Source organism: Grampus griseus, assembly GCF_964374135.1.
Source record: "Grampus griseus genome assembly, chromosome: 2".
NCBI lineage: Eukaryota > Metazoa > Chordata > Mammalia > Artiodactyla > Delphinidae > Grampus > Grampus griseus.
In genome coordinates this window covers 61,860,565-61,878,033 of record NC_139018.1, presented here as the reverse complement: position 1 = coordinate 61,878,033, position 17,469 = coordinate 61,860,565, and the positions used below count along the sequence as shown (strand labels likewise).

Genomic DNA, 17,469 nt, shown 5'->3' with positions numbered 1-17,469 from the left:
ATAATGTTATATGTCAATTATGTCTCAATTTAAAAAAAGAAAATGCATGTTTATGTCAGCTCTTTCTCCAAATCCCACTAAAATAACAGTGTGTCAGTTCTGTTTGTTTGTCTTCAGACCATTTCTCACTCTTCCCTTGTCCTGCTCTGTTCTGTTACGCAGAGGGACAGCCCTCTGCCAGGCTGGGCCTCCCAGTCTTCCTTGGATTCAGCATATAGGAGCACTGATCGGTGACTAAAGGGTAGAGAGAAGAGAGAAACTAGAGGATTTCCCCTCTCCCTGTCTGCCTCAGGCAGGAAATCTGGTGGTGGCTGGGGTTCCTCTGAGACCAGCTACCACTCGACAGATCTACGGCAGTTCTGGCTTTCACCAGGTAGTCCTGGTGCCTGGGCTTAGGTAACACCACCACCTCTTCTCTCCCTCGAGCCAGGTGTAACAGAATCGGTAATTTAAAGAGTGCAAAAAAAATGATGAAAGAAAAATTCCTGTGAAGAAAGAATCTGGAAGTACACTTTTAGAATCTATTCTCTTTCCTTCCACAGAGAAAAGGATTAGGTACAAATAGAACCCCAAAAGACTAGACTGATTGATTTTGCCATACTCCAGCACATGAGATGTTGTGGGAAATAAGCCATTTCCATGCTCAGATTAATTCATTGGCCCATTCTTCAAGGAAAATATCCGAGAAGAGGCTAAAACAGCCCACAGAAAACTGAAGCAAGTGAGGTTTGGCCTGGTGTATCCCATGCCCCACTTTGACAATGCCTGCTACAATTTAGAATCCAAGGCCCTTGGATGTCATTAAGGAAAGTAACCTGCTAAAATCACTAATGCTACAGCACTAATGCTACATGGTTTCATGAATTATCCTTTATGGTTTACAGTTTTTCTTATTTAGAAACGTGGTCATCTCCAGTACTATAACAGTGAAGATTTCGGCAATAATTTAGTCTGTCCTGTCCTCTTGCTACCACCTGTGTGTTAGTGCCCAGTGATAAATGCTACCAATCTTGCATATTCTACTTCTGATTCAGCCAACTGCAAAAGTTTGGGGCTTTCAGTTTATTCTATGATTGTGAGTCTTTATTCAACACAGTTTTTATTGTTATGCAGGTCAAATACCATCCACCATCCAGTTCCCTTCTCCTTCAGGGTCCCTGGAAGGATTGTACTTTTCCCTCTCCCTTGAAGTTAGGTAAGGGTGTGTGACTAATTCTAATCAATGAATGCCCTTTTCATAAAAATATCTATATAACAAAGAAGACATAAAGCCCCAGTAACCTGGCACATCCATTTCAAGAAATATCTGATTCATATCCAGTACCATGAAATGATATCGTTTTTGAAATTCATTGTGATGAGATTCCTATTAACTCATCAGATCGTGAGCTCTCTGAGGGCAGAGATAACCTAGAACCCACAAGCACTAGGTGCTCAATACATGTTGCTAAATGAATGAATGAAGGATTGAGGGAATGAATGAGTAACCGTAATGTCAATATGGTCTTGTTTAAATCATTCTTATTTCTCCTTGCTCATTTGAACACTGCACTAATTTAGGAAATTACCATTAAATGTAAAAGACAATTTATTCCTCAGAGAGATTAACAATAATCTGGCTTTTCAAAGAAGGTTAATTTGGAAACTAAGAAGGAAAGGCCAGTGAGTTTTGCTTTCTGTTTCTGAACTCTCTATAAAAGATGCTCCAGGAAGTACACCCACCTTACATTTGAATATAACTTTGGATTTCTTTCTTTCTCTGTTCGGGTTTGGTGACTTGAGGCTGCTATGGACTGAATGTTTGCGGCCCCCCAAATTCATATATTGAAGCCCTAACCCCCAATATGATGGCCTTTGGTGGCGGTGGGGTGATTAGGTTTAGATGAGGTCATGAGGGTAGAGCCCCATGACGGGATTAGTGTTCTTTATAAGAGGAAAGAGAGACAACAGAGCTTCCTCTCTCCATCACCACATGAGGATACAGCAAGAAGGTGACTGTCTACCAGTCAGGAAGAGGGCTCTCAACAAGAACCAAGTTGACTGGCACCTTGATCTTGGACTTCCCAGCCTCCAGAACTGTAATAAATGTCTGTTGCTTAAGCCACCCAGTCTATGAAATTTTGTTATAGCTTCCCAAGCTAAGAAAGAAGCCAAATTCTCATCTTCTCTATCTCTATCAGAAATGTAATATTATTTGCATGTCACAGACACCTTCCCTTGCTTTCAGCAACCAGCCTAACTAAGATTCTGTTGCCTCTGTAGGTAAAGTAAGCAACATGTCCCTTCAACGACCAGCCTGACTCATCAAGTATTTCCTAATTGTGGCAGTAAGGGTTTGTTTTGACCATCACTGTTGCGTGGCACTTTTTGCTGTTCAGCTCCAGCCTAGGTATGCTGTTGGGTTTTACACAATGCAAATAAATGGAAACTTTCACTATACTTTCAGAGCTTTTAATATGAAAAAATAGAGTTCAGTAATTTAGCCATGGATTTAACTTTTAAAAAACTGCTCTAGATCATATTAAAACCCACAAGATGTTTTCTTCTCTTGGTAAACAGATTGAATACATTGCCCTGATTTTAAGGCATTTAAGAGCGAAGGCATTTTCCAGGAAATATGGCACTTTGTATTGGCAAACAGTTGTAGGAATAAATTCTTTAAGCACCATTTAAGAAGTTTACTTGAAATTTTGGAGTTTCACATCAAAATGCTCACTATTAAATAGCAATCTGTTATATACTATATAACATATATGTTATATGCAATGCCAAATGAAAGTCGGCTGTCATAATTCACTAAATAGAGTTTAGTTTTTACATCATTTTGATAAATTTCCCTCGCTTACCAGTTTAGTCACAAATTATACCTTATGGTTGTCAGGTGAAGGCAGTAAAATATTATATACTTTAAGAGGACCCCTATCCAGAAATGCTTTTCACTGCTTACATTTTATCTGTCAAATCGTATTTTCTTTAAGAAGTAAATATAAATGCCATTTTTGGGAGAAGCTACCGGCCTAGGACAAGTTCTAGCATTTAGTGTTCTGACAGATCTTAATCTGGATATCAGCCAAAGTCAATAAAACTTGTTCAAGCAGAACCTTACCTGGTTTTCACCACATCGAGAGGGTGCATCAGGCAAATTTCTACAAGACCTGAAAGATGATAAAGAAAAGTCCAGTAAACACTCATGTAAACACTGGTTCTTATTTCCTTGACCCTATTGGTTTCTCAAGTATGAATCTTCAAATTAAAAACTCGGGACTTTGGACATGACAGGTGATAGAAGCTAGGAGCAAAAGACTAATGAATAACATGATTTTATTTCTATGGGAGCAAGACACATGAGTGATTACTTCTTTGTAAGTGCTCTGGCACAAACGGAGATTTTAAACAGAGGAGTGATATTCACTTCTATTAATATGTTCTCCCAACAATCTAATCATCTGTCCATTAACCCTCCCACTGCTCCCAGTCACATTTATTAACATGCAAACACATAAGCAGTGATGCTCCAACCCTCTCCCCTTTGGTAGATTCACCATCTCTCATCACAGCATGGATGTACCGGTGTCACAAGCACCTCTAAGTCTGAAAGAGTCAATGCCCAACTAGAAGAAGAGCACAAATACTATCATCCAAGGAGAACAGTTTCTTTTCAGTGTTCAATTCCCTGAGCTTTTCCTTCTCTTTGGAATGTTGTCCTCCTGGGAGGATACACACACATACACTTCTTCTGAGAATCCTACTTACCTTCAGATTTCAATTTGGGCAACTATTTTCCCAGAAATCCTGGAGCAGAGACTGTTAGTTGTCCCCTAGTATTCATCCCCTTTTCTTTCTGGTTGCTCAGAATAAATACTATATTTCTCAGCCTTCCTTGCTGCTAGGTCACATGTGACCAAGTTCTGGCCAATGGGAGGTAAGTGCAAGTGGTTTGAGCAATTTCTAGGAAGTCTTTTAAAGTTAAGGAGGCTGCTCTTCTCTTTCCTTTTCCTACTTCCTTCTGGTGGAATGCTGATCTAGGGCAGGAGAAGCCATTTTGCACAATGAAGTGATTTTGGGCACGGAGGTCACACGTAGCACAGCAACAAGACAGAAGTAGTCCGTGACATCATGGAGTTCTGGTCTACCTCCAGACATTCACGTTGAAGAAAATTTTCATTTCCTTTAAACTACTGCTATTTGGGTTTTCTGCCACTCGTACCTGAACCTAATTCTGATACAGGTACCCTTTGATGTGCTCCCACAGTACCCTGGACTTGTGTTATTACATTGCACTGTAACTGTTTTCTTGTCTAAAAGCTCCACAAGGACAGAGATTCCACCTGCCTTATTCACCTTTATATCCCCATCACTTTGCACAATAGTTGGCAGTCAGCTCAATAAAAATTTGTGGAATAAATAAATTAATGCTGCTTAGGGTTACTGCACATGCCACTATGTCAGCTAATTCTCTAGATGAACTGAACTGGCAGCAATTTATTCTACATTTATTCATTAGTTTGAACATAACCCAAATAAGCAAGCAAGGATGGAGAAATACTGACAAATATGATATGAAATAAAGCACAGGAAGTACTTGAATGTAGAATTGCAATGTTGTTGATCACATATCCAGATGTTCAGCAGCTATGTAAATGTGAGAAAGTGACCAATGATTCAACACCTAATAGACTGACAAATGATTCTTGAGAAGGGTGTGCATGCAGGGTATTGTGCTCAGTGCTGGGACATAGCCTGATGCAGCATCAAGAGTGCCTGAAAGAATGAAGAATTTCAAAAGTGGGCACAAGAGTGACACACTGAGAACAACCTTACATGTAAAGGGAAAACAATGAACAGAGAACAGCAATATGCATAAAACTAAGTTTTAGGCCCAGTGATTTAGTGTTGCTATTTACAGTGTGAAATGTTGCTATTTATGTTCTGTTCCAATTCTAGTCTTGCATAACAGTTTACTTTTATTGTCAAATTGTCAACTGTCTTCAAGGAACTATGCCATGGTTCTCATAAAATGAATGACAGAAAATACAAATATTTACAGTTTTTAAGTAAAATTTTAATTCAGCTGTGGCCTGGGTGTGCTTTATATTTGAGATTATTCATCCTAGGACACAAGGCTGATTTCTGTAAGGTAAAGACCTTGCAAAAAAATTTTGAGAGAGAGAGAGAGAGAGAGAATATATCTATTTCACCAGGAAGCATTTTCTACAATTTTTACCTACTTTGCCTATAACCACTGGTGGAGGACTCAAGGGTATCCTTAAAGCTGGGAATAGAAAGTCACAATAAAGGCATCACACTTCACAGAATGGGTGGTGGATGGGATGGTTGTTTTTTTACTTTGGAGATTTAGAATGCTTACAACGTAAAGCAGAAGACCCTTTTTTTCCAAACTAAGCCACAGAAAAGAGACAATGGAAGGTACAGGACCACATTGATGGACTGACCAAGGGACACCCCACCCCTGCTAACTCCTAACAGAATCCTCAAGTACAGAGACCTAGAATGCTGTTGTCATTCCTGTGCCTTCCTTCCTGGTCCACCTCTGCCTTCACCTATGAACAGTGCTGCAATGTCTTCAGTAACCTTTTTAACAATAAAATGGGGGAATGCAGAAGACAAACTAGGTGCCCAAAGGTAGACTTGAATATAGATTATTAAAGGACAATGTCAAGTGATCCTTCAGTTCAGGTCTTTTTTTTTTTTTTTGCTATACGCGGGCCTCTCACCACTGTGGCCTCTCCCGTTGCGGAGCACAGGCTCCGGACACACAAGCCCAGTGGCCATGACTCACGGGCCCAGCCGCTCCGCGGCATGTGGGATCTTCCCGGACCGGGGCACGAACCCGTGTCCCCTGCATCGGCAGGCGGACTCTCAACCACCGCGCCACCAGGGAAGCCCCCAATTCAGGTCTTAATTTTGATTTTAACTATACACAATGCTATTATACATTATCTGTTCTAAGATAAATTACTTGAGAACAGCGTTTTCTAAATTTACTCTGACTTCTTATCACTGAGTCAATTCACATTTCCTCTCTCTACAATTCCATGACATATACCAGTTATATTACATTTTACATTACCAATATTATATTACAATTCCATTACATATATCAAGGATAGCATTTATCACACCATACTATGGCCAATAATATAGAGAAATATATAACTGTCTCTCCACACCATTCCCCCCATCCCCATACTGGCAAATGCAATATTCATCTCCAGACACTGTAGTCTATGTGAATGGCATCTCCTGCACTTGTGAAAATGTGTAGTCAAATACAAACCATGAGTTCTTAGAGAAGAGGGAGTATTTAACTTTATTGGCCCACTGAGTAAATAACGCTAAATACATGAAATTCACTCAGGAAGGTCTCTATCTACACTCACTCCCTTGGTGATCTCATTCCAACCCATGGTTTTAATTACCATCTATATGCCAACAACTTGCCAATTTACATTTCCAGTCCAGACTTCCCTTTCAAAGTCTAGACAAATATCTGATTGCCTATTTGACATCTCTGCTTGGATATCTAACAGCCATCTCAAAATTCACATGTTTGGGGCTTCCCTGGTGGTGCAGTGGTTGAGAGTCCGCCTGCCGATGCAGGGGACATGGGTTCGTGCCCCAGTCCAGGAAGATCCCACATGCCGGGGAACAGCTGGGCCCGTGAGCCATGGCCACTGAGCCTGCACGTCTGGAGCCTGTGCCCCACAACGGGAGAGGCCACAACAGTGAGAGGCCTGCGTAACGCCAAAAAAAAAAAAAAATCCACATGTTCAAAATGGGACTCCTGAGTGCCTTAACCAACACCCCTACTCAAAAAACAAAAATAAACAAATGGGACCTAATGAAACTTCAAAGCTTTTGCACAGCAAAGGAAACCATACACAAGACCAAAAGACAACCCTCAGAATGGGAGAAAATATTTGCAAATGAAGCAACTGACAAAGGATTAAGCTCCAAAATTTACAAGCAGCTCATGCAACTCAATAACAAAAAAACAAACAACCCAATCCAAAAATGGGCAGAAGACCTAAATAGACATTTCTCCAAAGAAGATATACAGACTGCCAACAAACACATGAAAGAATGCTCAACATCATTAATCATTAGAGAAATGCAATTCAAAACTACAATGAGATATCATCTCTCACACCAGTCAGAATGGCCATCATCAAAAAATCTAGAAACAATAAATGTTGGAGAGGGTGTGGAGAAAAGGGAACACTCTTGCACTGCTGGTGGGAATGTGAATTGGTACAGCCACTATGAAGAACAGTATGGAGGTTCCTTAAAAAACTACAAATAGGGCTTGCCTGGTGGCGCAGTGGTTGGGAGTCCACCTGCCGGTGCAGGGGACACGGGATCGTGCCCGGGTCCGGGCCCGTGAGCCATGGCCGCTGAGCCTGCGCATCCGGGGCCTGTGCTCTGCAACGGGAGAGGCCACAACAGTGAGAGGCCCGTGTACCGCAAAATAAATAAATAAAACTACAAATAGAACTACCATATGACCCAGCAATCCCACTACTGGGCATACCTTGAGAAAACCATAATTCAAAAAGAGTCATGTACCAAAATGTTCATTGCAGCTCTATTTACAATAGCCAGGTGATGGAAACAACCTAAGTGTCCATCATTGGATGAATGGATGAAGAAGATATGGCACATATATACAATGGAATATTACTCAGCCATAAAAAGAAATGAAATTGAGCTATTTGTAATGAGGTGGATAGACCTAGAGTCTGTCATACAGAGTGAAGTAAGTCAGAAAGAGAAAGACAAATACCGTATGCTAACACACATATATGGAATTTAAGAAGAAAAAATATCATGAAGAACCTAGCGGTAAGACAGGAATAAAGACACAGACCTATTAGAGAATGGACTTGAGGATATGGGGAGGGGGAAGGGTAGGCTGTGACGGAGCGAGAAAGAGGCATGGACACATACACACTACCAAACATAAGGTAGATAGCTAGTGGGAAGCAGTCGCATAGCACAGGGAGATCAGCTCGGTGCTTTGTGACCGCCTGGAGGGGTGGGATAGGGAGGGTGCAAACAAAAAAATCCAAAACAAAGGCCAACCTGTTCAACCTTAGAGTCAACCTAGACTCCTTTCTCTCAAAATCCTCTTCCAATCTATTGGCTCTACTTCAAAATATAACCAGACTTCTACCATCTCTGACTTCCTTTACTGCCTGTGCCTTCGCCCCCTTTCTGGTTAAGTCATGGTCACCGTTTCTCAGCTGATTAACTGCAGCACCTCAGTAACACGTCTCCCGTCATACACCTTTGACTCCTTCCATCTATTCTCACCCAACAACTCAAGTGATCCTGTTTAAGATGTAAGTTATTTCATGTCATTCCTCTGGTCAGTAATGACTCCCCATCTCACTCAGAGAAAAGCCATACATAATCCGGGCCTGCATTACTTCTCTCACCAATTAACTTTCTTACTATTCTCCCCCTCACTGATTCTACTCTGGCCACAGTGGCCTCTGCTGTCTCCCAAACATGCCAGGACTATCTCAGCTTTTGGCCTTAGTGCTAGCCATTTCCTCTGTCTGGAATGCCCCTGCCCCAGATTCTACTTGGCCAACTTCCTTCACATGGTCAACGAGTAATCTGACCAGTCTAACACAGAGGTCCGGTCCTCCCCACCCCAGCACCAAAAAAAATCCTCATGCTGCTCTGCTTTTTCCTTTTTCCATGGTACTTATCAACTTCTAACATACTACATTATTTACTTCTTTTCTATGTTTATTGTTTCCTGTCTCTCCCAGTAGAATATAAGCTTCACCAGGGCAGAGATCTTTGTCTGTATTGTCCACTGATATGCACTAAGTACCCAGAATATTCCTGACACCTAATAGTTGCTCAATAAATATTTGTTGAAAAAAGAAATGGAATGATATAAAATAATGAACCTGACACAATAATGGGATTCCTTTACAGTGGTACGTATAAGATGAAGTTTTAAGAATTTAGTGTACACAAAGAGAATTCACCCAGTCATTCAAGGAATCCATGATAATGTCTAATATAGGGAGTAAGTCTACTGAAATGTTATGAGTTCGTTTGTAGAAAGAATGGATTATTCCAAAGATAATTTCATTAAGTAACATTTTACGAATCAGAGAACATCTTAACATCTCCGTGAAGACACAAAGGAATAGCAGTGCAGACAGAGAATTGAGGCATTCAAGCATCCCCAAGATATCAGTTACAAGTAAGACCTATGTTTTCCTTTTATCAAAGCAAAAATTTTTGCATTGTACTATAGCCCCTTCCTTGGCATTTTCAAATTAAACCTAAGACTTCTCATTTGTTCTCTGAAATTCACACTATCCTATTACCTTAACTGATTTCGTGTGACGTGTTTAACTCTTTAAAACTATGACTCTTTACAATACAAAAGAATCTTTTTAGTTTTTAAAGAGAACCACAGAGGGAATAAATGGTTTCAAACTGTGTAAATCTGAAATTCAAAAATAGAACAGCTACAGACAGAACTGATATTTTTTCATCTACTCTACTAGTCAAGCAAATCATTACAACATCCTATTTGATAGCCTGCCCAGAAAATGTGGTAGCCCTACTGAATTACAAGCAATGTGAGACTCATAAATGGAAATCAAATATATTATACTTTCCCCTAATAATAGTTAAAGTGCACTACCTTTGCGGCACAGCAAATTAATATTATGCACACTGAATTGGCTAAATAGGCAATGTGATTTGGCAGGCTTGAAAGATGTTGTTAAATGTTATGCTTTTGGGCAAGCCACAGCCTTCCTTGAAAATTCTGAAGCAAATATTTTCATGGAAGTTTACTGTTAGCATGTATTTTTGTAAAGAAACTAACCCTAAGCCATGGCCGCTAGCATGAATCTAAAGGGAGTGCAGTAATTTTCCTGGTGCATACTTCTTGCTCTCATAGAGTTTATTATCTCATTGATTTAAGAATTTAGGAAAATACATTTCAGTTATAAACATATGCATACATTATGGTCCAGAAATCATGGTAGATAGAGCATGTACAAGGGAGGAAGAAAAGTTCAGGCAGAGTTTTAAAATCAGTGAGTTTTTAAAATCATACTTTGAATGCAGAAACAGAAAGTTTGAAAATTATTAAACTGATGAAAATCTCACTTGTAAGCAAAGTTTGCATATATTTTTTAAACTCAATTTCAGCTCAGTGTAATACACACACACATATTTTTTTTTTGGCCGTGCCATGTGGCATGCAGGATCTTAAGTCCCTGACCAGGGATCGAACCCGTGCCCCCTGCATTGGGAGCACAGAATCTTAACCACTGGACTGCCAGGTAAGTCCCAATGCAATGTATTTTAAAACTGTTGTTTGCTATTTTAATTCAATGGAAGTTATCCTTTTAGTTTCCTTTTTTGTTATTAAACTTTATATTAGACCCCAAGTAAGCTCCAAGTGCACTTAGGTAAATGGTCCGATTTTCAGATATGTTGGTCTTTAATGGAAAGTTAACTGTTGTATATGGACCTTAACACAATCAGTAATGCAATGAGAAACACCAGGGGAAAAATAAGCTGTGGATTAGGTTGGCAGGTGGTAAAATACCTTTAGAAATGTATAAAATGCTTTAAAGAGAAGGAAATGTGAAGAGAAAGAGACTTATCACTTGTTTTACAGATTATATGTGTGTATAATATATATACATTCACAAAAAGTTTGCATTGCATTTTGTTTATCTTGAGTGAAAAAAATGTTCAAGCTGACCAGCATTTCAGCATTGGAAGTTTATCAAAATGCAGAAGGGCAGCTGAAGAAGGGATTAGGAATCTATGGTATATGTGCCAAGTACCAGGACCTCTCTTTCCAATTCAACAGAAGACTTGCCCAGTTCTGGGGACCTGTCTATCAACCAGAAAGGAAAAGACATTTGCTCTGCCTCAGGATTTTTTTTTTTTAATTGAAATATATTTGACATATAACATTATGTAAACTTAAGGTGTCAACATGATTTAATACATTTATGTATTGTAATATGATCTCCACTGTAGCAATAATTAGCACTTCTATCACATCACATAATTATCTGTTCTTTTTAGTGGCTGGAATAATTAAATTCCAGTCTCTTCAAAAGTTTGATAACTTTTCACAGGATTGGTCATCCTTTCTTCTTTTTTTGAATTGCCTGGAAAGAAGGATCCCTCTATTTGTCTCAAGACTCAGGAACAGAACCCAGTCCCTCCCTGCCCACCTCTCCAGCCCTGCGCAGAAGCTGGCTCTCACAGGCCAGACACTATGCTTCTCTTCCCAATGATGCATTCAGCAGCATCATGTTCGTAGCTTGAAATTGGCCACGCTGGGAGTATTTACACTAAGGAAAATGGCAAAGGCTACAAATCAGAGATTTTGTTTATTTGTTTGTTTTCCAGACAGCCAAATTAAACATTTACCAGCACAACGCTGCCCAAATCTAACCACAAATTCTGTTGCCTATTCTATTAGGTTCAAATAATTTTAAAAGTATAGTACATGGAGAGTTTTAAATTTCCAGTAGTTCTTTAACTCTGCTTGTCGCAAATTTCCAAAGGTGCTGTAAGTTAATCTTTAGCTTATATTCCCTGTTTACGACAATTTAACAATAAGAATTATGATCCTGGGCTTTTCTGGTGCTGCAGTGGTTGAGAGTCTGCCTGCCGATGCAGGGGACATGGGTTCGTGCCCCGGTCCGGGAAGATCCCATATGCCGCAGAGCGGCTGGGCCCGTGAGCCATGGCCGCTGAGCCTGCACATCCGGAGCCTGTGCTCTGCAACAGGAGAGGCCACAACAGTGAGAGGCCCACGTACCACAAAAAAAAAAGAATTATGATCCTACCCCAGAATTTTAAAGAGATCCTTAGGAACTGATACCCAAGAAAACCAACCTACCCACCAAACTACCGACCACACCTATGATTTGCTATACTGTTGTGCAGATGCTTCTATTCTCTAGACCACATAGAGATTTGGTAATGAGCGCAACAGTCTTCCACTTCTCAGGAAAACAGCTTCTTGCCCCTGCCCTCCTCCAAGAGCGTGAGCACCTTAAAAGAGAGGAGAGGAAATGTGGCTACGAAGCCAGCTTCGCCTTAGTCACCAGACGGAAGTCCAGAAACAGGAAGAAGGCCTTGGGCAAATAACACAGCATCGTGCTAAATGAAGAATTCAGGTTTTTAGGTCACAAGTAGCCAGTTCTTCCTTAGAAAATAAAGTCACTAGTACCAATTACCATCAAAGAAAAAGAAGGATGGAATTATAATGTTTTTCTCCCTATTCTAAATAGTACTACTTCTTGCAATCATATTGTTCATCTTGAAAGAGTTAAAAATTTAGAACTTTTAAAATATTTGCCACCATTGCCTTAATTAATATATAGCCAAGTTTTCTGCACTTAATCACACTGCTTTACTACTTGCCTTTAGGTGATAGCTCTTAATTTTTTATTTGCCATGACCTAGAGCCATAGTTACACAAATTCTTATTTTTGAACTGTTATTCCACACCAGCCTCCGTACCATGCTCCCAGGAAATCCAGCTTACCGAGTCAAGTATTCTAGGTAAATCCCAATACACCATATGCTTTATCAAGGTCTGGCTTATGGGGAAAAAAAAGAAGAAAGCTGATTCATTTTCAGCCATACCGTTTAATCACGAAGAATTACTACTAAGTATGGATTAAGCTAATCTTTATTTCCACATGAAAAGCTTGCAAAAATGAAACTGCACTTCAAGTAAAATAAGTACCTGCTGAAAAACAATATTTGGATACTAAAGTGTGAGACATTACATAAACACAACGGCAGGTAGATTTCATAACACAAATATTTATGTGTAATAGCATTGAATATATTACTACTCACGGAAACATTATCTAAATATTAATCAATGTTTGATTTCAGTTAATATTCTTAAATTACTAACTCACTAGAAACAATATTTGCCTCCATGGCTTCCATCCCAACGAGCACCGTGGTATGTGTCTTTGCTACTGTATAACATTAAATGTACTTAATCTCAGTTTTCTAGGTGTTGAACAAGTACATGTCCAGAAGAGTTTTCATTCACCAAATTCTTTTGAGTGCCTACTGTGTACCTAGTTATTCCAGCATATTTCTAGATGTTGGTTCTCTTCTGCTTGCTTCTGTTTTCCATTTTCTCAGAAAGCAAGGTCATCAATTGAGAGTGATGATGAGGAAGAGGGTGTTACAGAGAGCAGAGAGAAAGTATGAAACAGCTGTCAGTAGGAGTGAGGGAGGCAATGGATCAGGGAAACGCAGTATGATTAGTAGGTGCACTGAGAGTCCACTTGAGGCCAGCAGTCATGAATATAGCATCATTTTCTGTAGCCACATTCAGCTGTGTGCGTGCATGCAGAGTAGGCAGGATAATATTTAACCAGGATGAGGTTTTGCCAAATGAATGTGAAGAAGTGACAGAAGGCAACGAAAAGAACGTGTGCCAGAAAGTGATTATAATGGTTGACTACGGAAGCTAGGAAGGAGGGAAGTGAGGACAAATGGGCATGAGGACATGGTGGTAAGAGCAGAGGCTTGCTGGTCCTGTTGGAGACAAGATACTAGAGGAGAGAGCTGGAAAGCTAAGAGGTGGAGGTAACATTGAGATGACTATTAAGTTCCATTTTTATTAATACATAGTAATTAAAGCTTGTTTTTTTTTTCTCTTTATCTCCAGTATCTAGCACAAGGTATGGTACATCATCTATATACTGAATGAAAGTGTTGAATGAACAAAATGTTGATCCTATTATTGAGTAATACCAGGTATGTGAAGAACAAACACACTGATGGACATTCACCATTCCCTGAACTAGATTCAGCAGATATTCTCTTTGTTTTGTTTTGATCTTCAAGGTTTCTTTAAGTTTATGGTTTGACAAATATTTAACTAAGATCCTTATAATGACCAGAATGTGTACACCTTAAGCAGTTAATATGCTTAATAGCCAATGTACATCATACAGAAATGTAGAAAATTTGAAACATCAACTAAAATAATTATACAAATAAACATAGGCCTCTAAAGATGGGTCAAGAACCCAAACAAAACTACTTTAAGAGATTTTTTTTTTTTTTTTTTTTTTGCGGTACGTGGGCTGCTCACTGTTGTGGCCTCTCCCGTTGCGGAGCACAGACTCCGGACGCGCAGGCTCAGCGGCCATGGCTCACGGGCCCAGCCGCTCCGCGGCATGTGGGATCCTCCCGGACCGGGGCACGAGCCCGTGTCCCCTGCAACAGCAGACGGACTCTCAACAACTGCGCCACCAGGGAAGCCCACTTTAAGAGATTTTGAATCTACAGGATTAAGTCCTCAAAAGTAAAAGGACGGGGACGAGGGGAACATGGCGGAAGAGTAAGACGCGGAGATCACCTTCCTCCCCACAGATACAACAGAAATACATCTACACGTGGAACAACTCCTACAGAACACCTACCGAACGCTGGCAGAAGACCTCAGACCTCCCAAGAGGCAAGAAGCTCCCCACGTACCTGGAGGGGATTAAGAGCGCTGCTTAAAGGAGCTCCAGAGACGGCTGCGAGCCGCGGCTAAAAGCGCGGACCCCAGAGACGGGCACGAGACGCTAAGGCTGCTGCTGCCGCCACCAAGAAGCCTGTGTGCGAGCACAGGTTACTATCCACACCCTCCTTCCGGGGAGCATGTCCAGCCCGCCACTGCCACGGTCCCAGAATACAGGGACAACTTCCCCGGGAGAACGCACGGCGCGCCTCAGGCTGGTGCAACGTCACGTCGGCCTCTGCCTCCGCAGGCCCGCCCCGCACTCCGTGCCCCTCCCCCCCCCGCCCCCGCCCCCGCCCCGGCCTGAGTGAGCCAGAGCCCCCGAGTCAGGTGCTCCTTTAACCCCATCCTGTCTGAGCGAAGAACAGACGCCCTCTGGCGACCTACACGCAGAGGCGGGGCCAAATCCAAAGCTGAGCCCCTGGGAGCTGTGAGAACAGAGAAGAGAAAGGGAAATCTCTCCCAGCAGCCGCAGGAGCAGCGGATTAAAGCTCCACAATCAACTTGATGTACCCTGCAGCTGTGGAATACATGAATAGGAAACGAATCATTCCAAATTGAGGAAGTGAACTTTGAGAGCAAGATTTATGACTTTTTCCCCTTTTCCTCTTTTTGTGAGTGTGTATGGGTATGCTCCTGTGTGAGATTTTGTCTGTATAGCCTTGCTTCCACCATTTGTCCTAGGGTTCTATCCGTCTGTTTTTGTTTTTAAATTTTTTTCATAATAATTATTTTTTATTTTAATAACTTTATTATATTTTATCTTACTTTATCTTCTTTCTTTCTTTTTTTCCTTCTTTCCCTCCTTCCTTCCTCCCTCCCTCCTTTCTGTCTTTCTTTCCTTCTTTCTTTCTTTCTTTCTACTTCTACTAATTCTTTCTTTCTACTTTTTCTCCCTTTTATTCTGAGCCGTGTGGATGAAAGGCTCTTGGTGCTGCAGCCAGGAGTCAGTGCTGTGCCTCTGAGGTGGGAGAGCCAACTTCAGGACACTGGTCCACAAGAGACATCCCAGCTCCACATAATATCAAACGGCGAAAATCTGCCAGAGATATCCATCTCAACACCAGCACGCAGCTTCACTCAACGACCAGCAAGCTACAGTGCTGGATACCCTATGCCAAACAACTAGCAACACAGGAACACAACACCACCCATTAGCAGAGAGGCTGCCTAAAATCATAATAAGTCCACAGACACCCCAAAACACACCACCAGACGTGGACCTGCCCACTAGAAAGACAAGATCCAGCCTCATCCACCAGAACACAGGCACTAGTCCCCTCTACCAGGAAGCCTACACAACCCACTGAACCCACCTTAGCCACTGGGGACAGACACTAAAAACAACGGGAACTACGAACCTGCAGCCTGCAAAAAGGAGACCCCAAACACAGTAAGATAAGCAAAATGAGAAGACAGAAAAACACACAGCAGATGAAGGAGCAAGATAAAAACCCACCAGACCTAACAAATGAAGAGGAAATGGCAGTCTACCTGAAAAAGAATTCAGAATAATGATAGTAAAGATGATCCAAAATCTTGGAAATAGAATAGACAAAATGCAAGAAACATTTAACAAGGACCTAGAAGAACTAAAGATGAAACAAACAATGATGAACAACACAATAAATGAAATTAAAAATACTCTAGATGGGATCAATAGCAGAATAACTGAGGCAGAAGAACGGATAAGTGACCTGGAAGATAAAATAGTGGAAATAACTACTGCAGAGCAGAATAAAGAAAAAAGAATGAAAAGAACTGAGGATAGTCTCAGAGACCTCTGGGACATTAAACGCACCAACATTCGAATTATAGGGGTTCCAGAAGAAGAAGAGAAAAAGAAAGGGACTGTGAAAATATTTGAAGAGATTATAGTTGAAAACTTCCCTAATATGGGAAAGGAAATAGTTAATCAAGTCCAGGAAGCACAGAGAGTCCCATACAGGATAAATCCAAGGAGAAATATGCCAAGACACATATTAATCAAACTGTCAAAAATTAAATACAAAGAAAACACATTAAAAGCATCAAGGGAAAAACAACAAATAACACACAAGGGAATCCTCATGAGGTTAAAACAGCTGATCTTTCAGCAGAAACTCTGCAAGCCAGAAGGGACTGGCAAGGCATATTTAAACTGATGAAGGAGAAAAACCTGCAACCAAGATTACTCTACCCAGCAAGGATCTCATTCAGATTTGATGGAGAAATTAAAACCTTTACAAACAAGCAAAAGCTGAGAGAGTTCACCACCACCAAACCAGCTTTACAACAAATGCTAAAGGAACTTCTCTGGCAAGAAACACAAGAGAAGGAAAAGACCGACAATAACAAACCCAAAACAATTAAGACAATGGGAATAGGAACATACATATCGATAATTACCTTAAATGTAAATAGACTAAATGCTCCCACCAAAAGACACAGATTGGCTGAATGGATACAAAAACAAGACCCATATATATGCTGTCTACAAGAGACACACTTCAGACCTAGAGACACATACAGACTGAAAGTAAGGGGATGGAAAAAGATATTCCATGCAAATAGAAATCAAAAGAAAGCTGGAGTAGCAATTCTCATATCAGACAAAATAGACTTTAAAATAAAGACTATTAGAAGAGACAAAGAAGGACACTACATAATGATCAAGGGATTGATCCAAGAAGGAGATATAACAATTGTAAATATTTATGCACCCAACATAGGAGAACCTCAATACATAAGGCAAATACCAACAACCATAAAAGGGGAAATCGACAGTAACACATTCATAGTAGGGAACTTTTACACCCACTTTCACCAATGGACAGATCATCCAATATGAAAATAAATAAGGAAACACAAGCTTTAAATGATACATTAAACAAGATGGACTTAATTGATAT

General features: G+C 40.6%; 1 protein-coding gene across 1 annotated transcript in view; it reads right to left on the bottom strand.

Annotated features, from left to right (window-relative positions):
- The window catches only part of SLC25A21 (solute carrier family 25 member 21), a 510,376-nt gene that overhangs the window by 207,664 nt on the left and 285,243 nt on the right, over positions 1–17,469 (bottom strand). Inside the window, exon 2 of the mRNA XM_082681409.1 lies at positions 3,107–3,155. Within this exon, the coding sequence (XP_082537535.1) occupies positions 3,107–3,155 (49 nt within the window). The remainder of the gene's footprint in view (positions 1–3,106; positions 3,156–17,469) is intronic.